The sequence below is a fragment of the Rhinolophus sinicus genome, chromosome 15 (assembly GCF_057876585.1).
Source record: "Rhinolophus sinicus isolate RSI-liver-muscle chromosome 15, RSI-T2T, whole genome shotgun sequence".
In the NCBI taxonomy this organism is placed as follows: domain Eukaryota; kingdom Metazoa; phylum Chordata; class Mammalia; order Chiroptera; family Rhinolophidae; genus Rhinolophus; species Rhinolophus sinicus.
The window spans coordinates 51,665,653-51,691,549 of record NC_142515.1 but is presented as its reverse complement, the minus strand read 5'-3'; the positions used below and the strand labels follow the sequence as shown (position 1 = coordinate 51,691,549).

General features: G+C 36.2%; 1 protein-coding gene across 2 annotated transcripts in view; it reads right to left on the bottom strand.

Annotated features, from left to right (window-relative positions):
- The window catches only part of ADK (adenosine kinase), a 447,994-nt gene that overhangs the window by 28,922 nt on the left and 393,175 nt on the right, over positions 1 to 25,897 (bottom strand). For both annotated transcript variants that reach the window (XM_019745975.3, XM_019745976.3), the window contains exon 10: positions 1,175 to 1,261. In XM_019745975.3, the coding sequence (XP_019601534.1) occupies positions 1,175 to 1,261 (87 nt within the window). The remainder of the gene's footprint in view (positions 1 to 1,174; positions 1,262 to 25,897) is intronic.

Here is a 25,897-nt window from a genome sequence, read left to right as displayed (position 1 = left end):
ACAGAATTTGGCCCAATTCTGAATAAGATATTTTTAGCCTACATGGATTTACAGCTCTGAAGCAGTATGGAATAGGAAAAAAGAGCTGCAAAATAATCAATGCTGAAAGCTTTCAGAGCAAAGAAATAAAAGATTCAAGCATGACCGTCAAGTAGAATGTTACCTGTGGTGTGTACTCTTACCAAAGAACAGGGCATGGAGCATGCCCCCAGTCTAATGGTTAACAGCTAATTTAAGACTAAGCAGGAATAGTTTCAAAGAAGGAAATATGAAAAATTTATGTTGGTGAAAATGATCATCAAAATAAACAAACAAACAAATATTTTAAACAATACTAAGTTAGAACCATCACATAATCCCATGATTCAAATCATTTTCCAAGGAAGGAGGACAATAGCTAGCTCCATTGGCCTTTTTTAACTTGTCATCCTTGATGTTATGGGAAATAAACAGGGATCAGGAGGGACTCTTCTCGGTTATCATTCATGAATCTAAAGCTTTCCAGAGATCGTAACCCAACTTACCCACACTTAACTGGGAGTTTAGACATATGAAAAGAACCTTTGAACCAGGTTTTAGATCAATCTAAGTCATCAAGCCAAGAAGCTCCTAATTGTCCTGGTTTTGTTTTTGAGTGCTCATTCCAAAAATAATTTAGTCCTTATAAATTGTGCCAGTTCTTACAGAGCCTGAACCAGACAAAAACTTAACCCTTCCTAATACAGTAAAATCCAACTACTGTGTTAGAAACAGATGTTTTAACCAAATGATATAATCCAAAGACGTCATCCTTAGTTATTAGCATACTGTTTAATATTCACAACTTGTTTTAAAGAACGTGTTAACATTTAAGCCTGAAGGGTTATGAATATGCTATATACTGTATTTGATGTAGCTTGTTTATGCAATATTCTGAAAGACAATTAATCTTGTGAAAATGACTGGGGTAGAGCATAATAGCAAATTATCTTTAAGCCAAAAACACAGATTTTTCCTGTAGTAAAATACCCTCTTAGTACTCAAAATGATAGAATATGGAAAGAACATTAGGAGTTAATTATTTAAAAGAAGAAATTAAAAGTTATTAAATTCATAAATCTTGTCGAGGTAGTAGAGACAAGGGTTAAAGGAAATGTTTAAATTATAAGTAAGTATAAAATAAATGAGTCTGTACCTCCAACAAATGCATCTCCAGCTCCGTTGGTATCAACAATTTCCTTCTGGTCCTGATCCAAGACAGCAAAAGCGGTGACTTCACTCTCTGCAATTAGAGCCAAAGAAAGGCAGACTGACTTCTCTTTGTAATACTCAATACCCAAATTCACCCCGTAAAGCTGAAGCTCCTACATCATTCATCATTCAAAGAGCGAGACAGAACATGAACTCCGTATTCTGTACATGAGCACTTGGAAACCAAGGTGCAAAGTAATGTGTAGGCAATGCTTGTTTGCTCATTTTCAACACACAGATGCTGTATGTGTTTTGTTAAGAGTTAGACCTAGGCAGTTCACATGTGTGGGGGAAACGACTATTTGTACCTTTTTGAACGGTACAAATACTTATACAGAAACTATGAGCCAAAGGAAATGGTTGTAAGGACTGGATCATGGATATCTAGTATACAGTTTCAAGCCCTGACTGCAGTGACATCTTGGATACAGCAAAAGAGCTGTACATTAAAAGTATATAAATAATGATTTCTCTTGGGTGTTTCTCTACCGAAAATCACGAGGGCACAATAAAAATATAACTACTGTTCTGTTACGATACTTCATGCCAATGTGAAGGATTACTGAGTTTAGTTGGCTTATTACAAATAACCTAATCTGGTTACTTTTTACTAAGGAGTCACTACTTCGTTTAACTGCTAAGTGGCAAAAGGGAAAGCCACCGCGGAATGCCTAGGCAGAACAAAAAGGACAGTGCGATGGCCTCTTGTCTTACAGCAGTCTGGACCAGGCCTTGGTTGTTTTGACTACAGAGTAACCTAATCCAGCACTTTAGACTTGGCACATGACAGTGGAATGGAGTTCTTTGTGATGAAATCTGGCCTACGGGACATCTGCAAAAGATTGGATAGTGCTTTTTATTGGGGGGCTGGAACTTCTGAAAGCACAAATTTGCATCCCTCCTGGGGACAGATGTGGTCAAAGACTTGTAAACTTCAATCTCACCTAAGATCAAGAAGGAGGGTAACAGAGTACTTGAGAACCGTAAGGTCTTAATAGAGAACCTAAGAATCTCAAAAAGCATGTTCTGTGGGCCTTCTGCTACCTGCTACTAATGAATACTTTCAACAAGAGATAAGCATAGAAATAATAATGAAAAAAAAGATCCTCCTAGAATTCAAGAAGTGGACTCATTCACTTAATGATCCCTTTGACCACATGACTGCAGATGCTAAGACTCCATACCAGAAGCATCTACTTAAACTCTTTAAAATAACTAACTTTCCACACTTTGTAACACCAGAACCTACATGGCAGTTAACAGGATTTCGATTAATTGGAAGTTAAGGCACAGATATCTAGGATTAAATTTTCTAGGGAGGATGCAGTACCCATTGCTACACAGGCCAAAAACAAACAAATAAAAAGATGTAAGTAGACTTTATTGGAAATAATTAGGAAAGGGCTACAGTCTGATTTAGGAAAAGATCTGTACCATAAATATTTATAAAGAAATCTGGTTTTACTTCCAAGTACAAGTCTACTATAAAGGGAATTAACAACTATAAACTAAGAAGAAACAGGCACTAAATAAGTAAAACTAGCTAAGTTAATGACATCATTACCATTTATAATAGGGTCACCTTATGTAATAACATGTCTATAAAACATTCTAGGTAATGTAAGAATATAAGAATTAATTACTAGATTACAGATTTGAAAATAATTATATATGAATGGTAAATAAGCCACAATTAGAGATAATTATTTGAGTTCTTTGTCTAAAAAAGTTATTGATTTTTGGCTGAATAAATCTTTATTTATAAATAGTACCTAATTCAGAATGGAAGAGATTATTTTGAACTTTGTTCTTAAGAATCATGACTTGTTGGTCTTAATTACTGAAAATTCTAAATGAATGCAGTTTTACTACATTTTCCCCCCCCGGATATATGGATCCTTGAGATGCTTTATCCATATGTATCTTATGAAGTTCAGTTTCCTAAAACGTAAAGTAGAATTATTCTCCACCTTTTGTACTTATTAATACACATATATAAAAATATCAAGACTGCAAAAGAGGTGTCATAAGTCAGTATAGACATAGTCCAGTCTGATTATCTTATCTACAGCTATAGTATGAGAACTCCTTTCAATATAATGACCCTGAACATTTACAAGATCCTGTGTTCTAAATCATTGAAAAAGGATTCAATAATGTGCAATTATATTTAAGTTCAATTATATTTTTGGTACATTCTGATTTTTTTGAAATGTGATGACCCAAACTGGTTTACAGAGCTATTAGAAAACAAAAACAAAACCTACACAACTAACTAAACAGTATTCACGAGCATGATTATTCCCTAGTCTTCTAGATAATTTACTGTACGAACGTATGAACTACCTCACTAAATCTTAAGACACACTTACAGGCATGGGCGTTACTTAGCCAATGAGGCCCAAGACACTCAAATGACTTGCAGTGGGATCTAGTTTGCTTAGGTGTGAAGTGGGTCTGGAGGAGTTGTGGGAACAAGTAACAAAAAGAGTTTTCTGCCTCAGTTGTAGAAAAATGACACTGTTAGTTCTGATGAAGTAATTCTACTTAAGAGATTAAGATAAAACAGAGCCATTGTTTCTCATTCTTCCCAAATGTTTTGTAAAGTGAGAAGGAAAAGGATTGGGAATGATTATTATTCCTATTTTCCAGATTTCTATGACACCACAAAATCATGAACTTCCCCAAACGGACAGGAAACAAACACACACAATTCAGTTTACATCAGATTTGTTTGGTATTATTTATTAGATACGTAAGACCCTCAGGGTATCTTCATCCAGAACAATGGAATTTAGCTTACTTAAGTAAAATTCAAACATTCTCTGGACAGTTTATACAAACAAATAATTTCTTCTTCACGTTAGTATGACATAAAATTTACTACCTAATCACTTCGGAGGCCAGTCTGCCTAGAATCAAAACATCATCACACAGCTATAATGCTAAGTAAACTATAGTAGAGATAGTTACTTCATAAAAATGACACATGTCTAACTGGAAAACAATAATAAATTCAGTCACTCAATGCCAAACAAATAAATTAAATGTTTCTGTAGCCTTATGGCTACTAAATTCACTATATATTTTAGCACTGTGGACACACAACCTCATGGTAACTAATATCCTTAGAAAACTTTGTTGAAGGTATTTTAAAATGCCATGTGTTGTCACTGTTTTATTGATATCACCGCCGAACTGTAGAGACGATGTAACTGAAGAAGATATATAGCAGGTGAGAGGCAGATAGGCAGCTGTTTTTCAAGGTAGACTGTAATCACCACCGCTGCCAGCCTCTGACTAAGCATCACCAGGCATGGAAAAGACAGAACGTGATGGCAGACACTTCACCAGAAAGAAAAAGCATGACCAGGTAAAACCCAGAACTCTTAAGGTTCTTTAAAGAGGCTCCTGTACCTTCCTTGGCCATTTCTTATACTGAGGTAATTTGCAGAGCACTAATGTTTTTGTTTGTTTTATATTAACCTTTTTCTTTGGAGATCATTTTAAATTAACAGAAAAGTCTGAAGAAAAATATAGAGAACAACCATATAGCGTTTATCCAGATTTACCAGTTTTTAACAATTCCCCACAATTTATCATTCTTTCCATATATATTTATTATTATTTATTCTTTCAAGCCATTTGAGTATAAGTTATGCCCTTGGCTCCTTAATAATTCAGTGTGTATTTCCTAAGAACAAAGATATTCTTTCAGGTAACCATGGTATAGTTTATATATTAGAAAACAATATTGTTATTTTATCTAATCTATACTCCATATTCCAATTTTGCTAATTGGCCTAATGTCTTCTATAGCAATTTTGTTCATCCCATACAGGATCCAGTCCAGAATCAAATATTTTTTTTTTTTCAGAATCAAATATTGCTTTTAGTTGGGCTTGTCTGTATTCAATTTAACCTTTTGAATAGATAATATATGCATACAGTGCAAAAATATATGAAAAGACATGCTATACAAAAACTTCTTCTCACCCCTCATCTCTCATTCATTCAGTTTCTAGTCCTACTATTTTCCAATCTGGTTATCACTGTTATTGCTTTCCTGTATAACCTTCCAGAATTTCTCTCTGTAAATAAAAAAATAAAAGCAAAATACATTCTTACTTTTGTCCTTTTTTTAAATTTTATTTTAAGAAAAACAAAAACCAAAACGAAAAATGTATCATAGTATGCAAGCTGCACTGGACCACGTTTTTTTTAATTGGAGATCTTACTATGTTGGTAAACAGAGAATGTCCCTTTTTCTCTTTTTTTCATTGCTGCATGGTAGTTCACTGTATACATATACTGCAATTTATTTAAGTAGTCCTGTACTGATGGACTTTTAGATTGTTTTCAGTCTTGTTATCATAAGCAATGTTGCAAAGTACTAATGCTTTTATTTTAAATAGACCCTAATCTATTTACTTTACTTAATAGCCAAGTCAATAATATAAGTCCCACTTTATATAGGGAACTGACACAAGGAAACTAAGTTGTTATACAAACAGCATGAAACACACCAGTGTCAAATAAGAGGGGAAAACGAGAGAATCTAGGAAATGCTTTTCTTTTCACTAGGATACACATACTAGGATATGAGCAAAGACGCCCTGCTCAGACTGGCTTAATAAACAGGGTAACGAAACAAATGACAAATTCTGCTAATAATAGAGATTTATAGAACAATCCTAATTAACAAGGACTTTTGGGGAATGAAGAGCTCTGGGTTAATTTAATTTTTTGGTTAACTAAAGAAAAAGCAGAAAGTCTTTTCAGTTGGAAATCTTTCTAAATGTATTAATATAATATAATAATATACCATGACATCCCTGCTTTAATTAGTTTAGTTTATTGAACTGAGTGAATTTTTCTTTGATAATAGAGAATCCTACAGCACAGTTAATGTCATTATTCTGAACATCAATTCTTATTGTAGTTCCAAAGGCATAAGTGCACTCATGAAAGGCAGGATAAATGCAATGGTAGGAAGTACACTGGATTAGGGCTCAAAACACTCATGATTTTCGTCTGGTTTTGGCTCAGCTACTTTATTCAACAAATACTTATTAAGAGCTTATCGTGTGTCAGGCTCTCTATTAGAACTGGAGTACAGATGTGAATAGGACAATCAAAACCCAGCTCTCAGGGGACCTATAGTCTAGTGAGGAGAGACAATAAACAAGTAACAAAAAAATGAGGAAGATAATTTGAGATAATAAATGCCACAAAGAAAATAAACTAGGATGACATGAAGATTATTCTGGAAGTCTTACAGAGAATGGACTGAATGGTGGGGGTTGGAAGTAGAGTCAATGATACTATTTACCAAGAGACCTTGCGTAAGTCCCAGGGTCACTTAAACTCAGTATTATTACTTAGAAAATGAAGACAACACTTGCCATAGCTATTTCCTGGGGAAGAGAGTTAATTTAGATGGGAGTGACTTCCTCACTGAGGAGGGGATGTTTGAACTGAGACTTCAACAGCAAGAAGGACAGCCTCGTGAGGGTCCAGGGGTCAAATATTCAAGTGCAGGCCCTAGGTTAGCGACATGCTTGGTGAGGTGGGGAGATCAAGTGTGTGTGTGTGTGTGTGTGTGTGTGTATGGGGGGAGGGGTGGGTAGAATTTCATTCTAAGTAAATTGGAAGGTTTTACACAGGGCAGCGACACCATCCCATCTTTGATTTAAAAAGATTGTTCTGGAAGTCTTTGGTGGGCGTTGGGAGTAGTCAGTGATGCTATTTACCAGGAGACCTTGCGTAAGTCATACTGTAACTTAAATTGTTTGATTACTTAGAAAATGAGGATAACACTTGCTATAGCTATTTTCTGTAACTATTATATGGACTAAGTATTAACGATGTTATGAAAGCACCCTGTGAAACATACAGCCTTATACAATTTTATAAGGTGTTCTTAAGAGCTGTATGTTCTTCAATCAGGCAACAAGAATTTGTTGAACACTTGCCATGAGCTCTTCATGCTCTGTTAGATCCTTTGGGGGAGATACAAGAGAAATAGTAAGACATGATTTGTCTTCTCAAGGAACTTAGAATCTAGATGGAAAGAGAAATGTAGTGTATGTGAAAGAATTTGTGAAGTGTCAAACCAATGTAACACTTATAACTGTAACAGGAGTTCAGAGAAGGAAAGGAACAATGTGAGTTTAATGAACTGGAAATGGCTTCACGGAGAAGACTGAACTTAAGCTAGTGAAGTGACTAGTGAAGAGGACAAGAAAAGAAAGGTGTATATATCCCAGGAGACAGAGAGAAAGAAGAAAGTTTATATGCCAGGTAAGGCAAGCAATAATATAAGTTAGGTGGGGGCCCAGCCATCTTTACGGAGGCTTTGAAAGCCAGACAAAAGTTTGCATTTGATACATCAGGCAATGGGATGCAACTGTTGTCTCTGAGTAAAATAGTGACATTCAAATGCTTACTGTGCGCCAGGAACAGCACCAAGTGCTTATAAACTTTATCTCATGTATTCTCACTGCAATCCCAGGTATTATTGACCTGGTTTTATATATGAAGACATTAAGGATCACAGAGGTTGCCAACTGCTTTGGGTCCTGAGGCAAAGTAGGACTTTGGGACAAAAACAATGGGAGAAGAAGTACAATGTAATTCCAAAGTTGCCATTCCAGCAATGCTGCCACCATGTTTTCTGAAAAAAAAAAGATGATCGTGGAAAAAAACAGATTTTGATTAAGCAGTATACAGCAGTTCACTGACATGTAAGTTCCCTTCTAAGGCCTATACTGATAACTAAATTTGACTCAATTAAGTAGATAAATATTCCATAGAGAACAGAGGCAGTGTAACATTGTGGTTAAGAATATAGACTGCTTCGGTTCATATTCCCAATTACTAGTACATTCCCATTTACTTGCTCGTAACCAAGTTAAACTCTCTAAGCCTCAATTTTCTCATGTTTAAAACAGGAACAATAATAGTAATTAGCTCATAGGGTTTCTGTGAATACTAAATCAGTTAATACATGCAAAGCACTTATAGCAAAAGTTGGCTCACAGTAAGCATTTAATGACTAAATGGACAAGAATATTACTAATCTTAAAAGGAGACATTTGGATATAGGAGATTCATGTTTCACTTACAAGTGCTGCTCCTGAAGGCATGGTTTTGACCTTGAGGTCTACTATCAGTGTTTGCAGTAAAGCTTCTTAGTTTATTCATGTTTTTTAATTTTCTAAAAATGTTTCAAGTAAATGCCAGTTAAAGTCTTCAGCGCTGAGTGTATACAGATAAAGAGAACAAGTGAATGTTTGCTTTGAATATAAAAATAGTTTTCCATAGAAAAGTGACCAAGAAAACAACGATAGATGACTTTCCTGCTCTCAAACCTTACTTTCCCTTTGTTTGGTATATATTTACTTTTTCTATCAGGGATTTCTGACATCTTTAATAGGTTCACTATATGAAATACATCGTTTTAATCTTATATAGAGCAGGTCATTTCAACCTGTTTTCTGTTTCTTCCTATGCATTTATTTTCATCTCTGTAAGAAGTGGTTTTCTCTGCTGGCTTAGCTCCTAAGTCACTGGCTATCTATGGATAGTCTACCCTTGTTGAGGTTCCTATCCCTGATCCAATCGGCTGTGACAGGAAAGGAGCTAGGGCTCCTGACACACAACTTGGCTGCTTAGGCAAGAGGGGCTACAGGAAAGACAATTTGTCTGAGGATTTCTAACACCCAGGACTATGCCTGGCACATTATAGGTGCTCAGTAAATTGTTGTTGAATGAACAGAGACATTTTCATGAATACAAATCTTTTTTAAAAATTTGTTTCTTTTTATGTCTCAGTAATATTTTATAGTTTTTGTGTAGAGGTCTTACATATCTTTCTACTTTTCTTTTTTTTTCTTTTAATTAAAATTTATTGGGGTGACAATGGTTCATAAAGTCACATAGGTTTCAGGTGTACAATTCTGCAATACATCATCTATATATCACATTGTGTGGTCACCACCCAGAGTCAGTTCTCCTTCTATCACCATATATTTGATTTCTTTTACCCTCATTTACCACCCCCCACCCCCTTTACCCTCTGGTAACCACTAAACTATTGTCTGTGTCTATGAGATTTTGTTTCTTTGTTTGTCTTGTTTCTTTGTTGTTTTCAGTTTTATATATCACATATTAGTGAAATCATATGGTTCTTGACTTTTTCTGTCAGACTTATTTTGCTTATACAATAATAATCTTAAGATCCATCCATGTTGTTGCAAATGGCACTATTTCATCTTTACTTATGGCAGAAGAGCAGGAATACAAATCTGATCATGTTATTATCCTGTTAAAAACCCTTTGAAGGTTCTCTACTGAAGTCTTAACTCCAGGACATGAATCGAGCCTACTGCTCAAACCTTATCTTTTGCCATTCTCTGACCTGTGACTGTTCTTTTCTCATACTCATAATTTTTCAAATGTGTCATGCTTTTTAAGTTCTTGTGTACATACCAAGTTTACTGCTCAAATTTCACTATTAATTCCAAATTCCAGATAAGGCTTGTCTTCTTGGCTGTAGTCCCTGACCTTTCAGGGTTCTGCTTAGAAGCATAACTGATTACTTCCTCTTTTATGCCATCACTTATATCTGTCACATACCTCTAAGGGAATACTTATCATATTTATGGTTTATTTATAAGCATCCTCTCTATTAAAGAATGAACTCCTTGTGGGTAGGAATCATGACTTAATTTTATTCCCAGTTCTCAGTTCTCTACCTAGTACATCGTAGGTGCTCAATAAACATTTATTACTGAATGAATGATTATGCCTACTGAATTTTAAGTTCCTTAAGACTGTTCTCTGTTTCATCTAGTAGAGTATACCTTACTATATATTTTCTGACTGATCTTGAGTAAGTGGTGCATAACTAATATACTTCTCTAGCTTAGTTTAGTAAACCAAGTAATCTAAAATGTCTAGTTGTCAATGATCCTGCTTTTTAGAGTTATTAGGATTTAATCTAATACTATAAATGTTTGTATGAAAGGAACTCATACAATTTGGACATATGCATCATGGTTATAGAAAAAAAAGACCAAACATCAATAGCTTTCTTGACTTTTTTGAGGGTTAGTCCTAATCACAGCAGTAGTAGGATACAAAACATTATTGGTGTTCTAGTGTATCCTTTCTTAAAATCATGTACCGTGTTTCCGTGAAAATAAGACCTAGCCAGATAATCAGCTTTAATGCATCTTTTGGAGCAAAAATTAATATAAGACCCAGTATTATATTATATTATATTATATTATATTATATTATATTATATTATATTATATTATATTATATTATACCTGGTCTTATAGTAAAATAAGACTGGGTCTTACATTAATTTTTGCTCCAAAAGACGCATTAAAACTGATTGTCCGGCTGGGTCTTATTTTTGGGGAAACACGGTATACCTTCTGAGTCCAACAGTAAATATTTTCATAATGGAATATACATATACAAAGGTGTTCTCAGTTATTAGAGAAGACATTATTGATGTCACGACTTTTAATCCTTTCTTTCCCTAAGATTTCTGTTTGAATTGTTGATGGTGGCAATGGCAAGCATTTATGAAGTTCACAAAGCAAAAACTGCATTAGATATGAGGGCACCACTGGCTCCTTTCTTTTCTCTTCATGGATTAGAAGAAATCTTAGAGCAAGAAATTTCAAACTGAAATATCCCGGATGTTTAGTGGTTTGCTGGGACAATAATGCCTCAAAGTAATGTCATAGGTTTATACTGAAATAAAAAAAAAAGATTTTTTTAAACATTCCATACAGTACAATAAAATTGAAGTTCCCCAAAGTATGAAGTCAATTTCAGTGGGCGCCTTGACAAACACTGATAAAAGTTATAAGTACTATTTATTGTCCAATAAACTAAATTGGAATCACAGATCACTTGACTACTTGGGACAGCAGTAAATACCAGTAAATAACCACTTTATCCAATTTAAACAGAACACTTTTCTTTATTGAGTCATTTGCCAATCTCTTTTGCACTTAAACATAGATTAAAATGTGTAAACGTATGGTTAATTACCTGTCTAAAAAAACCTCTCAAGTACCATATTTTACATTGCTTTTAAAGCCCAGTTGTATCTCTCCTCTTCCTCCTCATTCTTTATGTATAGAAGTTGCAGCATCAAACTTTCTAAAAGTTGCAGGAATAATTTAAGGATCATACTCATGCCTATCATAAAAATGACAAAGACTTGTCTCAAAGCGGGCCAGGCTTTGCCATCAATACAGTGCCAACTACTGTGCTAAGTCCTCTCAGAACTGGTCCTACTAATGATTCCAAACTGGAGCTTTCATTTCCTTCCCCAATGTATCGTTTTAAACGTCTTCTCAAGCCACCAATTCATTCTCATCCTCAGAAAGAATAGAAGTCATTAAGGTGCCAAGTCTTTTCCACTTTGCTAGTTATGTTGAACTACTGATTGTTCTTCTAGCAACCAATACAAGAATCAGTATCTTCGTTTGTGAGACTGAAAGAAGACGGGAGATAATTCAATGTAGGATCATCACATTGTATAGCTTCAGAGGATACGATTCATACTCTAGTTTGTGTAAATGGCAGCCACTGGACTTGATCTATTCATAGACCACAACACTATATATAGTTCCTCGGATGACCCAGAGACAACACACAGTCAGTAAAGGCTGCTGTCGTTATTTAGTGGTATGTGAAGTTTTGATGTCGGTTACATCTAGAAAGAAGAAATTTGTGTGCCATGCTTGTTAATTCTTTAAAAAGACAAACTAATGCAAAAAAAAAAAAAAGTCTACTGTTAACGTCCTGACAAACTGTGCTAATATTCCCATTAAAATCTATTTTAATTCCTCATTTTAGATAATATAAGTAAATGTTCTATATGAGCTATACTACACAACATAAGTATCAGCAATTACTTTTTATTTTACCATCAGGCTGCTGATAAGGAAAGGGGAAAAAACTCCCTGTTCTGGATAGCTCATCCTAAAGCCCAGAATGTGAGCCTGTGAGTGCAAGGTTCCCGTTTTCTGAGAGTGATGGCAATACCCTAAAGGCTTTGAGAGTGAAGGGAGCATACACTGGACCACATGGGTACCTGCCACCCCTCACATTCAGGTGTGTTGGATTTAAAGGCATGGAGACAGAAATGTCTTTTATATCTTCAGGGAAAGTCATGAGCACAAGCTTTCACATTCTTTACAGCATAGATGTGGCTGGGAAATAGGAAAATGTGAACACTATCTAGCATATTCCCAAACTAGGAAGTCACTCTAGACATCAGATAACTCTTCTTTTCTGATTATACATTTACACGTTTAGTGGGAAAAATTAGGGATAATTATTGAAACCTAGCAAAAAGCCCATTATATTAGGTACTTAATAAATACCTGGTGATTGACTGACAGTAGAATTTAAAAGACTTCTAAGCTAGCAACTAAGTATATTTTCTGATAAACTAATTTTTATGTTAATTTAACAAAATAGAGAAACTTGTATTCTTTGGATATTTTTTTAGTGGTTACCCTGGGAATTACAATTAACACCCTAAATATATTAACAGTCGAGTTTGAATCGATACCAACTAACTTTAACAGCATACAAAACCTCTGCTCCTCTATAGCTCCTTCCTCCCTCATGTTGTTGTTATAAACTACATCTTTACACGTGTGCTCATTAACACACGAAGTCTGATGATTAAGACTGCAGACTCATCCTAGAAAAAGTGCTACACACCTCATTGCTGAATATCACTACGGTCACCTTCCAAGTACTCCCCTTGGGAAGCTACGCACCAAGGCCAGCGCCTAGTCCACCCTTCAAAGCAATTTTGGAACTCTTCTTCTGGAATGGCCATCAGAGCTGTTGTCATATTACCCTTGATATCCTGAATGTCATCAAAATGTCTTCCTTTCAATATTTCCTTTATCTTCGGGTAAAGAAAGAACTCATTGGGGGCCAGATCAGGTGAGTAGGGAGGGCGTTCCAATACAGTTATTTGTTTACTGGCTAAAAATTCCCTCAGAGACAGTGTCGTGTGAGCTGGTGCATTGTCATGATGCAAGAGCCATGAATTGTTGATAAAAAGTTCAGGTCATCTAACTTTTTCATGCAGCCTTTTCGCACTTCCAAGTAGTAAACTTGGTTAACTGTTTGTCCAGTTGGTACAAATTCATAATGAATAATCCCTCTGGTATAAAAAATGGTTAGCAACATCATTGCAACACGTTCATGAACTTAATTGTCCGACCTTGTATATTTGTAGTTATTATTTAGTGTATTTGTCTTTTAAATCATGTATGAAATAAAAGAGGAGTTACAAACTGAAAACACATGAATACTGGCTATTACATTTACCTACACACTTATCTTTACGGATGCTCTTTATTTCTTCATGTGGCTTTGCGTTACTGTCTAGTGCCCTTTCATTTCAGCCTGAAGGATTCCCTTTAGCATTTCTTGTAGGGCAGGTCTATTTGCAATGAACTCCTTTAGCTTTTGTTTAACTGTAAATGTCTTAAATTCTCCTTTATTTCTGATGGACAGTTTTGTCAGATATAAAACTTTTGTATTCTTAAGCCCATTATTTTTAGATGGAGCATTACAAATATAATTACCCAAAAAGCTAACTCACCAAGTAGATTCTCCACAATTCACAATGCATTTTAATTTATTGAAGATCCAAGAAGAAAAAATTGTAGTGTGGCCAAAGATCAGTGTTGAGCTCAAGATAGGAAAGCTTTTCAGAAATTGGTTGCTGATTGTACTTTGATAATTAAATACACAAACCTATGATCCTTTAAGGCTCACCTAATTAGTATCAAATGAGTTTACTTAATTACAGCTGTAAATTAAATGCATAGGGTTTGCTTCATCTCAAAATAATTACATGTGCATTGTAATGTGAATTATGGAACATTAATTTGTAGTTTATCGATTACTCCCTAAACAGAGACTGGGACTCATTAGGACAAAGTTATTATCATAGCAGTTTTGATAAATAGCTTCTAGAAGAGGTTCCTGAATCATGTTTGCATATAAGTTCTTTAAAGGAAAGGTGTACATGTATTGGAATTGATGCTGCACATTTATTGCAAGGCCCCAACCTAGAACAATAGGCTTCCTGAGACATTCAGGTGAGATGTATGTATATAAAATCTCTACCCTCATTCTGCACAGAGCTACCATGTTTCCCCCAAAACAAGACCCAGCTGGACAATCAGCTCTGATGCGTCTTTCGGAGCAAAAATTAATATAAGACCCCTTAAATAAATATATAAGACCGGGTCTTATATTATAGTAAAATAAGACCGGGTCTTATATTAATTTTTGCTCCGAAAGACGCATCAGAGCTGATTGTCCAGCTGGGTCTTGTTATGGGGGAAACACGGTAGAACTTTTTCAAGTTTATAGGCTGTAATTACGTTTTAAAACAGAGTCTTTTAGCATAATGTGTAATTATAGGTCAAACTATTACCTCTAACAAACCCGTTCTTAGCATCCCTCAGATGGAGGAAATCATGTTAACTATCATGTTAAGAAAGCTTCTGCTATGTTCATTATACCCAAGAACCAAAAAAGGGGGGAAAAAACTGTATCTTCCTCTACTCTGTGAATACTGTAGTATAGCAGTTTTTTTTTTTTTTGTTTTTTAAATTTCCTTATGCGATCTTAAAATACAATCTGGACGTCATCAAAATGGCAGCGTGAGGTGAGCCTCTGTAAAGCTCCCCTGGAATTTACAACTAATCAAACAACAACTCCACAAAGGACTCCCTGCACAGCAGACAGGCAAGACGAAGAGGTCCACTACTAAATTCACCTAAAGGTGGGCAAATCGCACGAGCAGGGGAGGAAGGAAGGGAGAAGTGCAGAGACGGAGCCTCGTGGGCGCAGGACGCAGACCTAGCTCAGTGCTCCGAGCTCGCTGCATCATTGAACTACCACAGCTGCAGGAGAGGGAAGAACTCGGACTGCTAGGGCTCCGCTTGTGGCCCACAGGGCTGAGGGGGCAGCATACAACACGGCTGAACCCAACGCTCACGGCAGAGACCTCGGAGAAAAGACTGAGGGAAGAAGGCTGAAAATGATGGTTTAAGCCAACAGAAGCCTTAGGCACTGAGACTAGTCGACCCCTCCCTACCCTCCCAGAGCTCGCCCCACCCCACCTGCCCGGTGCTAGAAGCGGAACAGTAGCAGTGTCAGATCAAAAGAACAGAATATTTGCTGTTCTGAGAACTGTGGACTGCAGACACAGATTCGCAGCCCAACTAGTTCCAGCAAAGGGGAGGGAGCTGTGGAAGCAGGACCGGCCGTGGTGGTGGTCGCAGCCATTGCTCTGGGCCACCTCTCACAACTCACCCCGCCCCTGGCCCCACCTATCTGGGTGGATCCCTGCAGGAGTAAACAGAACTGCTGAAACATACGGGCTCTGAATCTGGTGCAGGAAGAGCTTTGGAACTTCAAAAGCTCTCCGCATACCCACATGGACACTGCGCCCTGTGACCCAGGTGAACTATTAACAGAGGATAAGCCCGTCTCCCAGGGAATCCCCCCATTGTGTGAGAAGCTGGACTAGTGCAGAGAAAACATAGCACTACCGTGTGAGAGAGAAAAAAAGGCTGCAGTCGGTGAGAAAATAAAACATTTTACCAACAAGTACTGGAAAACAAAAGAAAGACCTCTTCCTATCAATCTGTTGCAGAAGCCACTCCTGTAGATGTCTAGGAAGATAAATAATAAATCAGTAATTGCCATGACTAACCAAGGCAACAAGACAGCTCAGAAAGAAAGTGAAAAGTCTCCAGAAAAGGAACTTAAAGATATGGAAATATGTGACTTAAATGACAGAGAATTTAAGTTCTGAAAAAACTCAATGCGATTCAAGAAAACACAGAAAGGCAGTTTAATGAACCCAGAAACACAATCAAAGAACAACATGAGCATTTTACCAAAGAGATTGAAATTTTAAAAAAGAACCAAATAGAATTTCTGGAGATTAAGAACTCAATAGAAGAAATTAAGAATGAAATAACCAGCCTAGGTAGTAGAGTTGACCATATGGAGGAAAGAATCAGTGACATCAAAGATAGAAACCTGGAAATTACACAGATGGAAGAAGACAGAGACTTGAGACTTAAAAGAAATGAAAGAACTCTACAAGAACTTTCTGACTCCATCAGACATATAAGGATAATGGGCATACCAGAAGAAGAAAGAGAGAAGGGAACAGAGAATATATTCAAACAAATTGTTGATGAGAACTTCCCAAACTTGTGGACAGAACTGGATCCTCAAATCCAAGAAGCAAATAGAACACCTAATTGCCTCAATCCCAACAGACCTTCTCTAAGGCACACTGTATTGAAGCTTTCTAAAATCAACGACAAAGAAAGAATCCTCAAGGCAGCCAGGGAAAAGAAGACGGTAACCTACAAAGGAAAGCCCATTAGAGTATCATCAGATTTTTCAGCAGAAACTCTACAGGCCAGGAGGAAGTGGAACCAAATATTCAAACTATTGAAAGAGACAAATTATGAGCCAAGAATAATATATCCAGCAAAGATATCCTTTAGCTATGAAGGAGGAATAAAGACCTTTCCAGACATACAGAAGCTGAGGGAATTTTCTAATACACGACCTGCACTACAGGAAATACTAAAGGACGCTATTCAACCACCATCAACAGGGACAATTTGTGGCAACCAAAACTCAAAAAGGGGGAGAGTAAAGGCCTGAACTGGAATATGGGAATGGAGAAAGTAAGCGTGCTGAAGAAAATGGAATACTCTAAATATCAAACTTTCTTTTACATAAACTTAAGGGTAACCACTCAAAAAAAATCCAGAACTGAAATATATACTGTAATAAAAGAAGAAACAGAGGGAAACATCATAGAATACCACCACACACAAATAATAGACAACAACAAAAAGGCAAAGAAACAATGGAGACACAGCCTTACCAAAAAACTAAAGATAGAATGACAGGAAATCCTCACATATCAATAATCACCCTAAATGTAAATGGACTGAACTCACCAATAAAAAGGCACAGAGTAGCAGATTGGATCAAAAAACTAAACCCAACCATATGCTGTCTCCAAGAAACACATCTCAGCTACAAGGACAAGCATAGACTCAAAGTGAAAGGGTGGAAATTGACACTCCAAGCAAATGGTACCCAGAGAAAATCACGTGTAGCCATAATGATATCAGATGAAACAGACTTCAGGGTGAAAAAGATAACAAGAGACAATGATGGACATTTCACAATGGTAAAGGGGACCATACAACAAGAAGACATAACAGTCATCAATATTTATGCCCCCAATCAGGGAGCACCGAAATATACCAAGCAACTACTAACAGAACTAAAGGGAGAAATTGACCAAAACACAATTATACTAGGGGAACTAAATACATCATTGACAGCTATGGATAGATCATCCAAACAGAAAATAAATAACGAAATAGCAGCCCTAAATGACACATTAGATGAAATGGACATAATTGACATATATAGAGCACTTCATCCTAAAACATCACACTATACATTCTTTTCTAGTGTACATGGAACATTCTCAAGGATAGACCATATATTGGGACATAAGATCAGCCTCAGCAAATTTAAGAAGATTTAAATCATACCAAGCATATTCTCTGATCACAATGCTTTGAATTTGGATATCAACTGCAGAAAGAAAGCAGGAAAAAACACAAATACATGGAGATTAAACAATATACTTTTAAAGAACAACTGGATCAAAGAAGAAATTAGAGGAGCGATCAAAAGATACATAGAAACAAATGACAATGAAAATATATCCTACCAAAATTTTTGGTATCCAGCGAAAGCAGTTTTAAGAGGGAAATTTATATCATTACAGGCCTATCTCAAGAAACAAGAAAAATCCCAAATAAATAACCTCACGTTACACCTTAAAGAACTAGAAAAAGAAGAACAAGTGAAACCCAAGGTCAGCAGAAGAAAGGAAATAACAAAAATCAGAGCAGAACTAAATGAAATAGAGAACAAAAAGACAATAGAAAAAATTAATGTGACAAAGAGCTGGTTCTTTAAAAAGATTAATAAAATTGACAAACCCTTGGCTAGACTCACTAAGACAAAAAAAGAGAAGACACTAATTAACAAAATCAGAAATGAAAAAGGGGAAGTTATCACGGACATCACAGAAATACAAAGGATCATCCAAGAATACTATGAAGGACTATATGCCACCAAATTCAATAACCTAGAAGAAATGGACAAGTTCTTAGAAACATATAGCCTTCCAAGGCTGAACCATGAAGAACTGGAAAATCTAAACAGACCGATCACCAGTAACGAAATTGAATCAGTCATCCAAAACCTTCCCAAAAACAAAAGTCTGGGACCAGATGGCTTCACTAGTGACTTCTACCAAATCTTCAAAGAGGATCTAATACCAATCCTGCTCAAACTCTTCCAAAAAATTGAAGAAGAGACAGTACGCCCTAAATCATTTTATGAGGCCAACATTACCCTGATACCAAAACCTGGTAAGGACAACACAAAAAAAGAAAACTACAGACCAATACCTCTGATGAATACAGATGCAAAAATCCTAAACAAAATTCTAGCAAATCGACTACAACAATGCATTAAAAAGATTATTCATCACGACCAAGTGGGGTTCATCCCTGGGGCACAAGGATGGTTCAACATCCGCAAATCTATCAACGTGATACATCACATAAACAAAATAAAGGACAAAAATCATATGATTATATCAATTGATGCAGAAAAAGCATTTGACAAGATACAACATCCATTTATGATTAAAACACTTAATAAAATAGGTATAGAAGGAAAATACCTTAACATAATAAAGCCCATATATGACAAGCCCTCAGCTAATCTCATAATTAATGGTGAAAAACTGAAGCCCTTTGCTCTACGTTCAGGAACACGACAGGGCTGTCCCCTATCACCTCTGCTTTTCAACATAGTGTTGGAAGTCCTTGCCAGAGCAATCAGGCAAGAGAAAGAAATAAAAGGCATCCAAATTGGGAATGAAGAAGTTAAATTATCACTGTTTGCAGATGACATAATGCTATATATAGAAAACCCTAAAGACTCCACCAAAAAGCTATTAGAAACAATCAACGAATACAGTAAAGTTGCTGGCTACAAAATCAACGTACAAAAGTCCATCACATTCCTATATACTAACAATGAAATCTCAGAAAAAGAAATACAAAAAACAATTCCTTTTGCAATTTCAGCAAAAAGAATAAAATACCTAGGAATAAACTTAACCAAGAATATGAAGGACCTATATGCTGAAAACTATAAGACATTTTTGAAAGAAATTGAAGACACAAAAAAATGGAAAGACATTTCGTGCTCATGGATTGGAAGAATCAACATAGTTAAAATGGCCATATTACCCAAAGCAATATACAGATTTAATGCAATCCCCATCAAAATCCCAATGGCATTTTTTAAAGAAATAGAACAAAAAAATCATCAGTTTGTTTGGAACCACAAAAGACCCTGAATAGCCAAAGAAATCTTAAGAAAAAAGAACAATACTGGAGGTCTCACACTCCCTGACTTTTGCTTGTACTACAGGGTTACAATAATCAAAACAGCATGGTATTGGCAGAAAAACAGACATATAGACCAATGGAATAGAATTGAGGACCCAGAAATAAAACCACATAAATATGGACAGATAATTTTTGACAAAGAAGCTAAAAACATACAATGGAGGAAAGACAGCCTCTTCAATAAATGGTGCTGGGAGAATTGGATAGCCACATGCAAAAGAATGAAACTGGACTGCTATCTGTCACCAGGTACCAAAATTAATTCAAAATGGATCAAACATTTAAACGTAAGACCTGACACAATAAACTGCATAGAAGAAAACATAGGTACTAAACTTATGGACCTTGGGTTCAAAGAGCATTTTATGAATTTGACTCCAAAGGCAATGAAAGTAAAAGCTAAAATAAACGAATCGGACTATATGAAACTTAAAAGCTTCTGCACAGCAAAAGAAACCATCGACAAAATAAAGAGGCAACCAACTGAATGGGAGAAGGTTTTTGCAAACATTGCCTCCGATAAGGGGCTAATATCCAAAATATACAAGGAACTCATGAAACTCAACAACAAAAAAACAAACAACCCAATTGAAAAATGGGCAGAGGACCTGAAGAGACATTTCTCTAAAGAGGACATACAAATGGCAAAGTGACATATGAAAAAATGCTCAACATCACTAATCATCAGAGAAATGCAAATAAAAACCACAATGAGGTATCACCTCACCCCAGTCAGAATGGTTGTCATCAACAAGACAAACAGTAACAAGTGTTGGAGAGGCTGTGGAGAAAAAGGAACCCTCAAACACTGTTGGTGGGAATGCAGACTGGTGCAGCCATTATGGAAGGCAGAGTGGCGGTTCCTCAAAAAATTACGAATAGAATTACCATGTGACCCAGCAATCCCTCTCCTGGGTATCTACCCCAAAACTCTGAAAACATTTATACATAAAGACACGTGTGCTCCAATGTTCTCTGCAGCTTTGTTTATGGTGGCCAAGACATGGAAACAACCAAAATGTCTTTTGATAGATGAATGGATAAAGAAGTTGTGGTATATATACACAATGGAATACTATTTGGCGGTAAGAAAAGATGATATAGGAACATTTGTGACAACACGGATGGATCTTGAGAGTATAATGCTAAGCGAAGTAAGTCAGACAGAAAAAGCAGAGAACCATATGATTTCACTGATATGTGGTATATAAACCAAAAACAACAAAAGAACAAGACAAACAAATGAGAAACAAAAACTCATAGACACAGACAATAGTTTAGTGGTTACCAGAGGGTAAGGGGGGTGGGGGGTGGGAGATGAGGGTAAGGGGGATCAAATATATGGTGATGGAAGGAGAACTGACTCTGGGTGGTGATCACACAATGGGATTTATAGATGATGTAATACAGAATTGTACACCTGAAATCTATGTAATTTCATTAACAATTGTCACCCCAATAACAATCTGACAAGGGAAGAACAATTTGCTGCTAGAAAATGCATGGAGAACTATTAAAGGTATAAATACAGACTAATCAGGGTCAGAAAATATTCTAACTCTGTTTTTTTTTTTTTTTTTTAAGGAAATGACTATGTTGATCAATTGGGAATAAAGAGCCCAGTTCAAATGGAGTTCACTCAATTAAATACTTCTAATTTTTGGTGTGGGCGAGGAACTTGAACCACCAATAAAAATATTTCAAATGCAATTTCATGAACAGGTCTCACATTTTCCTTAAATATAAAATGGATTTAAGTTAAAATATGAAATTTTCATGTTTAAAAGAGACGAGCTTTTCAGGCCAGCCCTTTACTTTCTTTAAATGCATCCACTGCTTTTTCACATTTGCCTATTCCTGCTCTACTGTGAGACAACTCCGACTGACCACACCAGTATCTGTTACTGAGCCTATATTATTTGCCTTCATTTTTCTTGGTTATTTTGCACTGTGTGCCAGAACATACTCTCTGCTGCCACAGGACCTGAAGAATGCACTTGGCTGCTTACTGTAAATGCTGACATGGTTGGGAATCCAGGAATCACCAGGCTTCACAGGCGACAGAGGCAAAGGATGAACAGATACGGCTGTGAAGCCCCTCTACTGCATTTGGAATTTCTAACTTTGGCCACCATTGCTTTTTTCTCACTATACTTGTAGCTTTCTGCCATTTTCTTCTCCCTTTAAATATAGAAACTGAGGGGAAGACCTCAACAGAATAATCCTGTTTTAATTCAGCCCAATTTTGGCCTAAAGCAAACATCTAATTACTGGTGATTAAAGAACATAACCTACTCTCACATTCAATGAATCTATGTTTGAACCTAACTAGTGGCTTCCCCTCATTTTTCACTGCCTTTCAGTTTCTCCCTGTGTTAACTTAATCCCCAAAGCGACTGGGGAATCATAACTGCCATTCTCCTACTATACAACATATCTGTATTACGCAACTCACATTTCAAGGGACTTAATATTATTAATCTTGAATCGTGTGTTCAAATTCAGATTAAATTCAGACCTCTCTGTAATAAATGACAAATGCATGAGGGCACTGTAATCTAGGCAACCATAATTATACAATTATTGATGAAGTTCCTGTTGATAAACAATGCAAACACTAGGAAATACTATTCTGCAAATAAATGATGAAGAAAGCTGTTTATTGCCTTCCATTCTCTCCTCTGTTAATAAGACTGAAGCTGCAGATGTTCATGTATGCTGCATTGATGTTAAATGGTGCATGATGCTCGAGGTGGTTCCCATAACCTTGCTTTGTCTACTATGAACTGACTCAATTGATATGATAATAGAGAAAAGAGCTGGGCTGAACTGGCGCAATTTGCATAGCCTTGAAATTTGCCATTATTGGACAGCCAACTGCTTCTAAAAGTTCTTGTTTGGTTGTCACTGACAATGTGTTAGACAAACAATATTTTGAAATTAACCACTCAGGTGGGGGCATCACTTATTGAAGCTTTATCCCATCAAACAAGATACTCATCAATGCATTTCTAAAGCTAACAATAGAGAATTTTGTCATCTTCGCTGGGATCAATTACTACTATTAGATTTAGTACAAAGAGAGCAGACGTCATTCAGGGGTCACAAAACAGAGGTAGCACTTGCAGCTTTTTGACACAGGAATTATATTTGGAGAAACACCTTTCTTCATTTCACAAAACCTGTATTTCCACCTCATTATTACATACATAACTATTATATTTTAGATTAAGAAATAACAAAATCTTCAATGTTGCTCAGTATTTTACTTTACTCATGAAAAAAATCGTCATATAAGAGATTGCATACAAGAATAGTAGGAATAGCTCTGATGCATGAAAATAAAATGACACACTGGAGAACCTCAAACTGGAGAAAATCCTAATGCATTTCCAAAAACATTCTGAACAGTAAAAAAAAATACCAGACATATAAGGGATAACTGGGAATCTCTGAGTTTAGACTTTATGGGCATATCTAATGAATGAAAGGATAAGAGATAGTAAACATATCTTTAGTGGGTAGACAATTAAACAATTAGGAGAAGAGAGAAAAAGAATTGCAAATAAATAGGAAGAATGTAATTTAAAGTTAAAAAAAACTTAGAAGCTAATATGGAAAATTCAATGCTAATGGAGGTGTAATACAAAATGGGAACCACAATTCAGGCTGCCTGTAATACCTAGAAGGTCAATATTAAAGATCTAACTCCTCAAAGAGCAAATTCCCATATGACTAGTTGCATAAGAGATGGGATAAAGGAATTTAGAGGAACACCAGATCAAAGAAACTGTGCATACACAGAATTAATGTTTTAAAGAAGGGCAACAAGAGTGGCTTTTAGAACAAACCAAATTCTTAAGCTTAATTCAAGGTTTAGACAAACCTCTGACTTTTTGTTTTTAGTTGGTTTACATCCTAAATTACAATGAGACCTTACATTCTAAGCATTAGTTTTATTTCAAGGCTAGAATATAAACCTGTTAAGGAAAATAGGGCTACTCTTACATTGCATTCACTACCCCTCCTTACTGGGCTCCTCACTGTGGAGAAACCATAACCTGTTAATAAGGACTGTCCTACCTATCTGATTAGTCAGGCTTGGCTATGTGACTTGACTTCAGCTAATGAAATGTGAAGGCCAGTGATGATGCAAGAGCTGTAAGAACTACCGTGTAGTTATGTCATCACGCCTTTTCCTGTCTAATACAACTAGCACACTCCTGATTGGGGCTGCCCTTCAGTGTTGGTTCTAGAATATAGAAAACATGGAGTAGTGCCTCAGCTAATCCAGTGAAGAACAGGAACATAAGAGAAAAAGAAACATTTATTATTGAAAGTCATTAAGATGGAGGGTTATTTGGTAGGTGTAGCCTAATCTGGTTAATAAATGTAAAGAAAAGGGCAGCACTGCGAGTTTTAATTACAACAGAATTCAAAACTATGAAATGAAGGCTATGGAGTAACTGCTTATTTAAATTTGAGAATGCCTTCAATTTGTCTGAACCAAAATATAATATTAAACATTCAAGAAGTGCTCTTAAAAAGCATCTGGATGACTGTGGTACACATGATGAAATGTGCGCATCAGGATGCTCTGGTCACGATTATCCCCGCTCCCTAACAGCTTTCTAAGCAACCCAGGAAGACAGAGAAATATTCATTGAATTTAAGTAGGTTCTAGGGGCTTTTGATAATGGTAGACTAGGTAAATTAGACCAAATATCTCATCAAGAACAATAAGAACATCTGGACAAAATGTATTTTTAAAGAATGTGCTTGAAGGCACTGAAGGCCTAACAAAAGATTCAAGAATTATCAGGGTGGCATATAAGATGATGGAACCCAGAGAGGTGAGTCTGGTGGTTGATACCAGGAGGACAAAATTTGGAATCCAGTGCTTGTCAAGACAGAGGCCCTGGGTCAAACCTCCTCATCTTAGGTTGGGAACCCAAAAGGCTGCACCTAGGCTTACGGGTGAACAGGAAGTAGGCAGGCCTATGCAATAGACTGTATAGCTCAGCTTCCAATCATTTAAATTCCTAAACCTTAGTTCAAGATGAGTCGAGTGTGCCAGTGTTCCTGTGTCTCCCCAAAGCAAACACGAATCACCCTAGGCCTCAAATGATTTCTACAAGGAAATTTCCAAATGCTATGTATTGCTCACAATAAAAATTAAAAAAAAGTAATATAAGGAGGCAAGAAATGAAAACCAACAGATATTATACAACAAAAAGTAGCCCAAAGCGGCTCCACATATTGACCTCTCATCAAAAGAAATTGAAAAGACAGTTTGGGGAATACAATCAATAATGTTTAAAGATTTTGTAGGGAGTCAGATGGGCATTTGTCTTATTAGGGGGGATCACTTTATACACTGTGTAGATGCCTGACCACTGCGCTGTACACCTGAAGCTGACTAATATTGAATGTCAACTATAAATAAATAAATAAATAAACAAATAAATAAATAAATAAATGTGTGTGTGTGTGTGTGTGTGTGTATGTATACACACACACACACACACACACACACATACACACATATATTCCATAGGATGTGGAGTACAGCATAGGGAATAGGGTCAATGGAATTGTAACAGCTTATACGATGTCAGAGGGGTAGCAGATTGGGGGAGGGAAGTTATCACTTTGTGAGGGGTGTAAATGTCTAACTATTACATTGTTTTGTACACCTGAAACTAATTAAAAACAAAAAAGAAACTTTGAAATAACTATACTTACTGATCGAGACTGAAAAACAAATAAAAAACAAAACTGAATTTCAGCAAGGACTGTAACTATAGAAAATAGAAACTGAAATTAAGAACTCATTAGGTTTAAATGGAAATTGAAAATAAGAATTCAATGGATGAATTTAACAGAAACTTAGACACAGTTTAGAAAAGAATTAGTGAACTGGAAGGTAAATCAGAAAAAAATATCCATAATGAAGCACAGTAAAGATGGATAAGATGTAGTCTATATTATTCCTGAAAGTGGAACTAGAACCCATGGACAGAAGTTATAAGAAAGAAAATTTC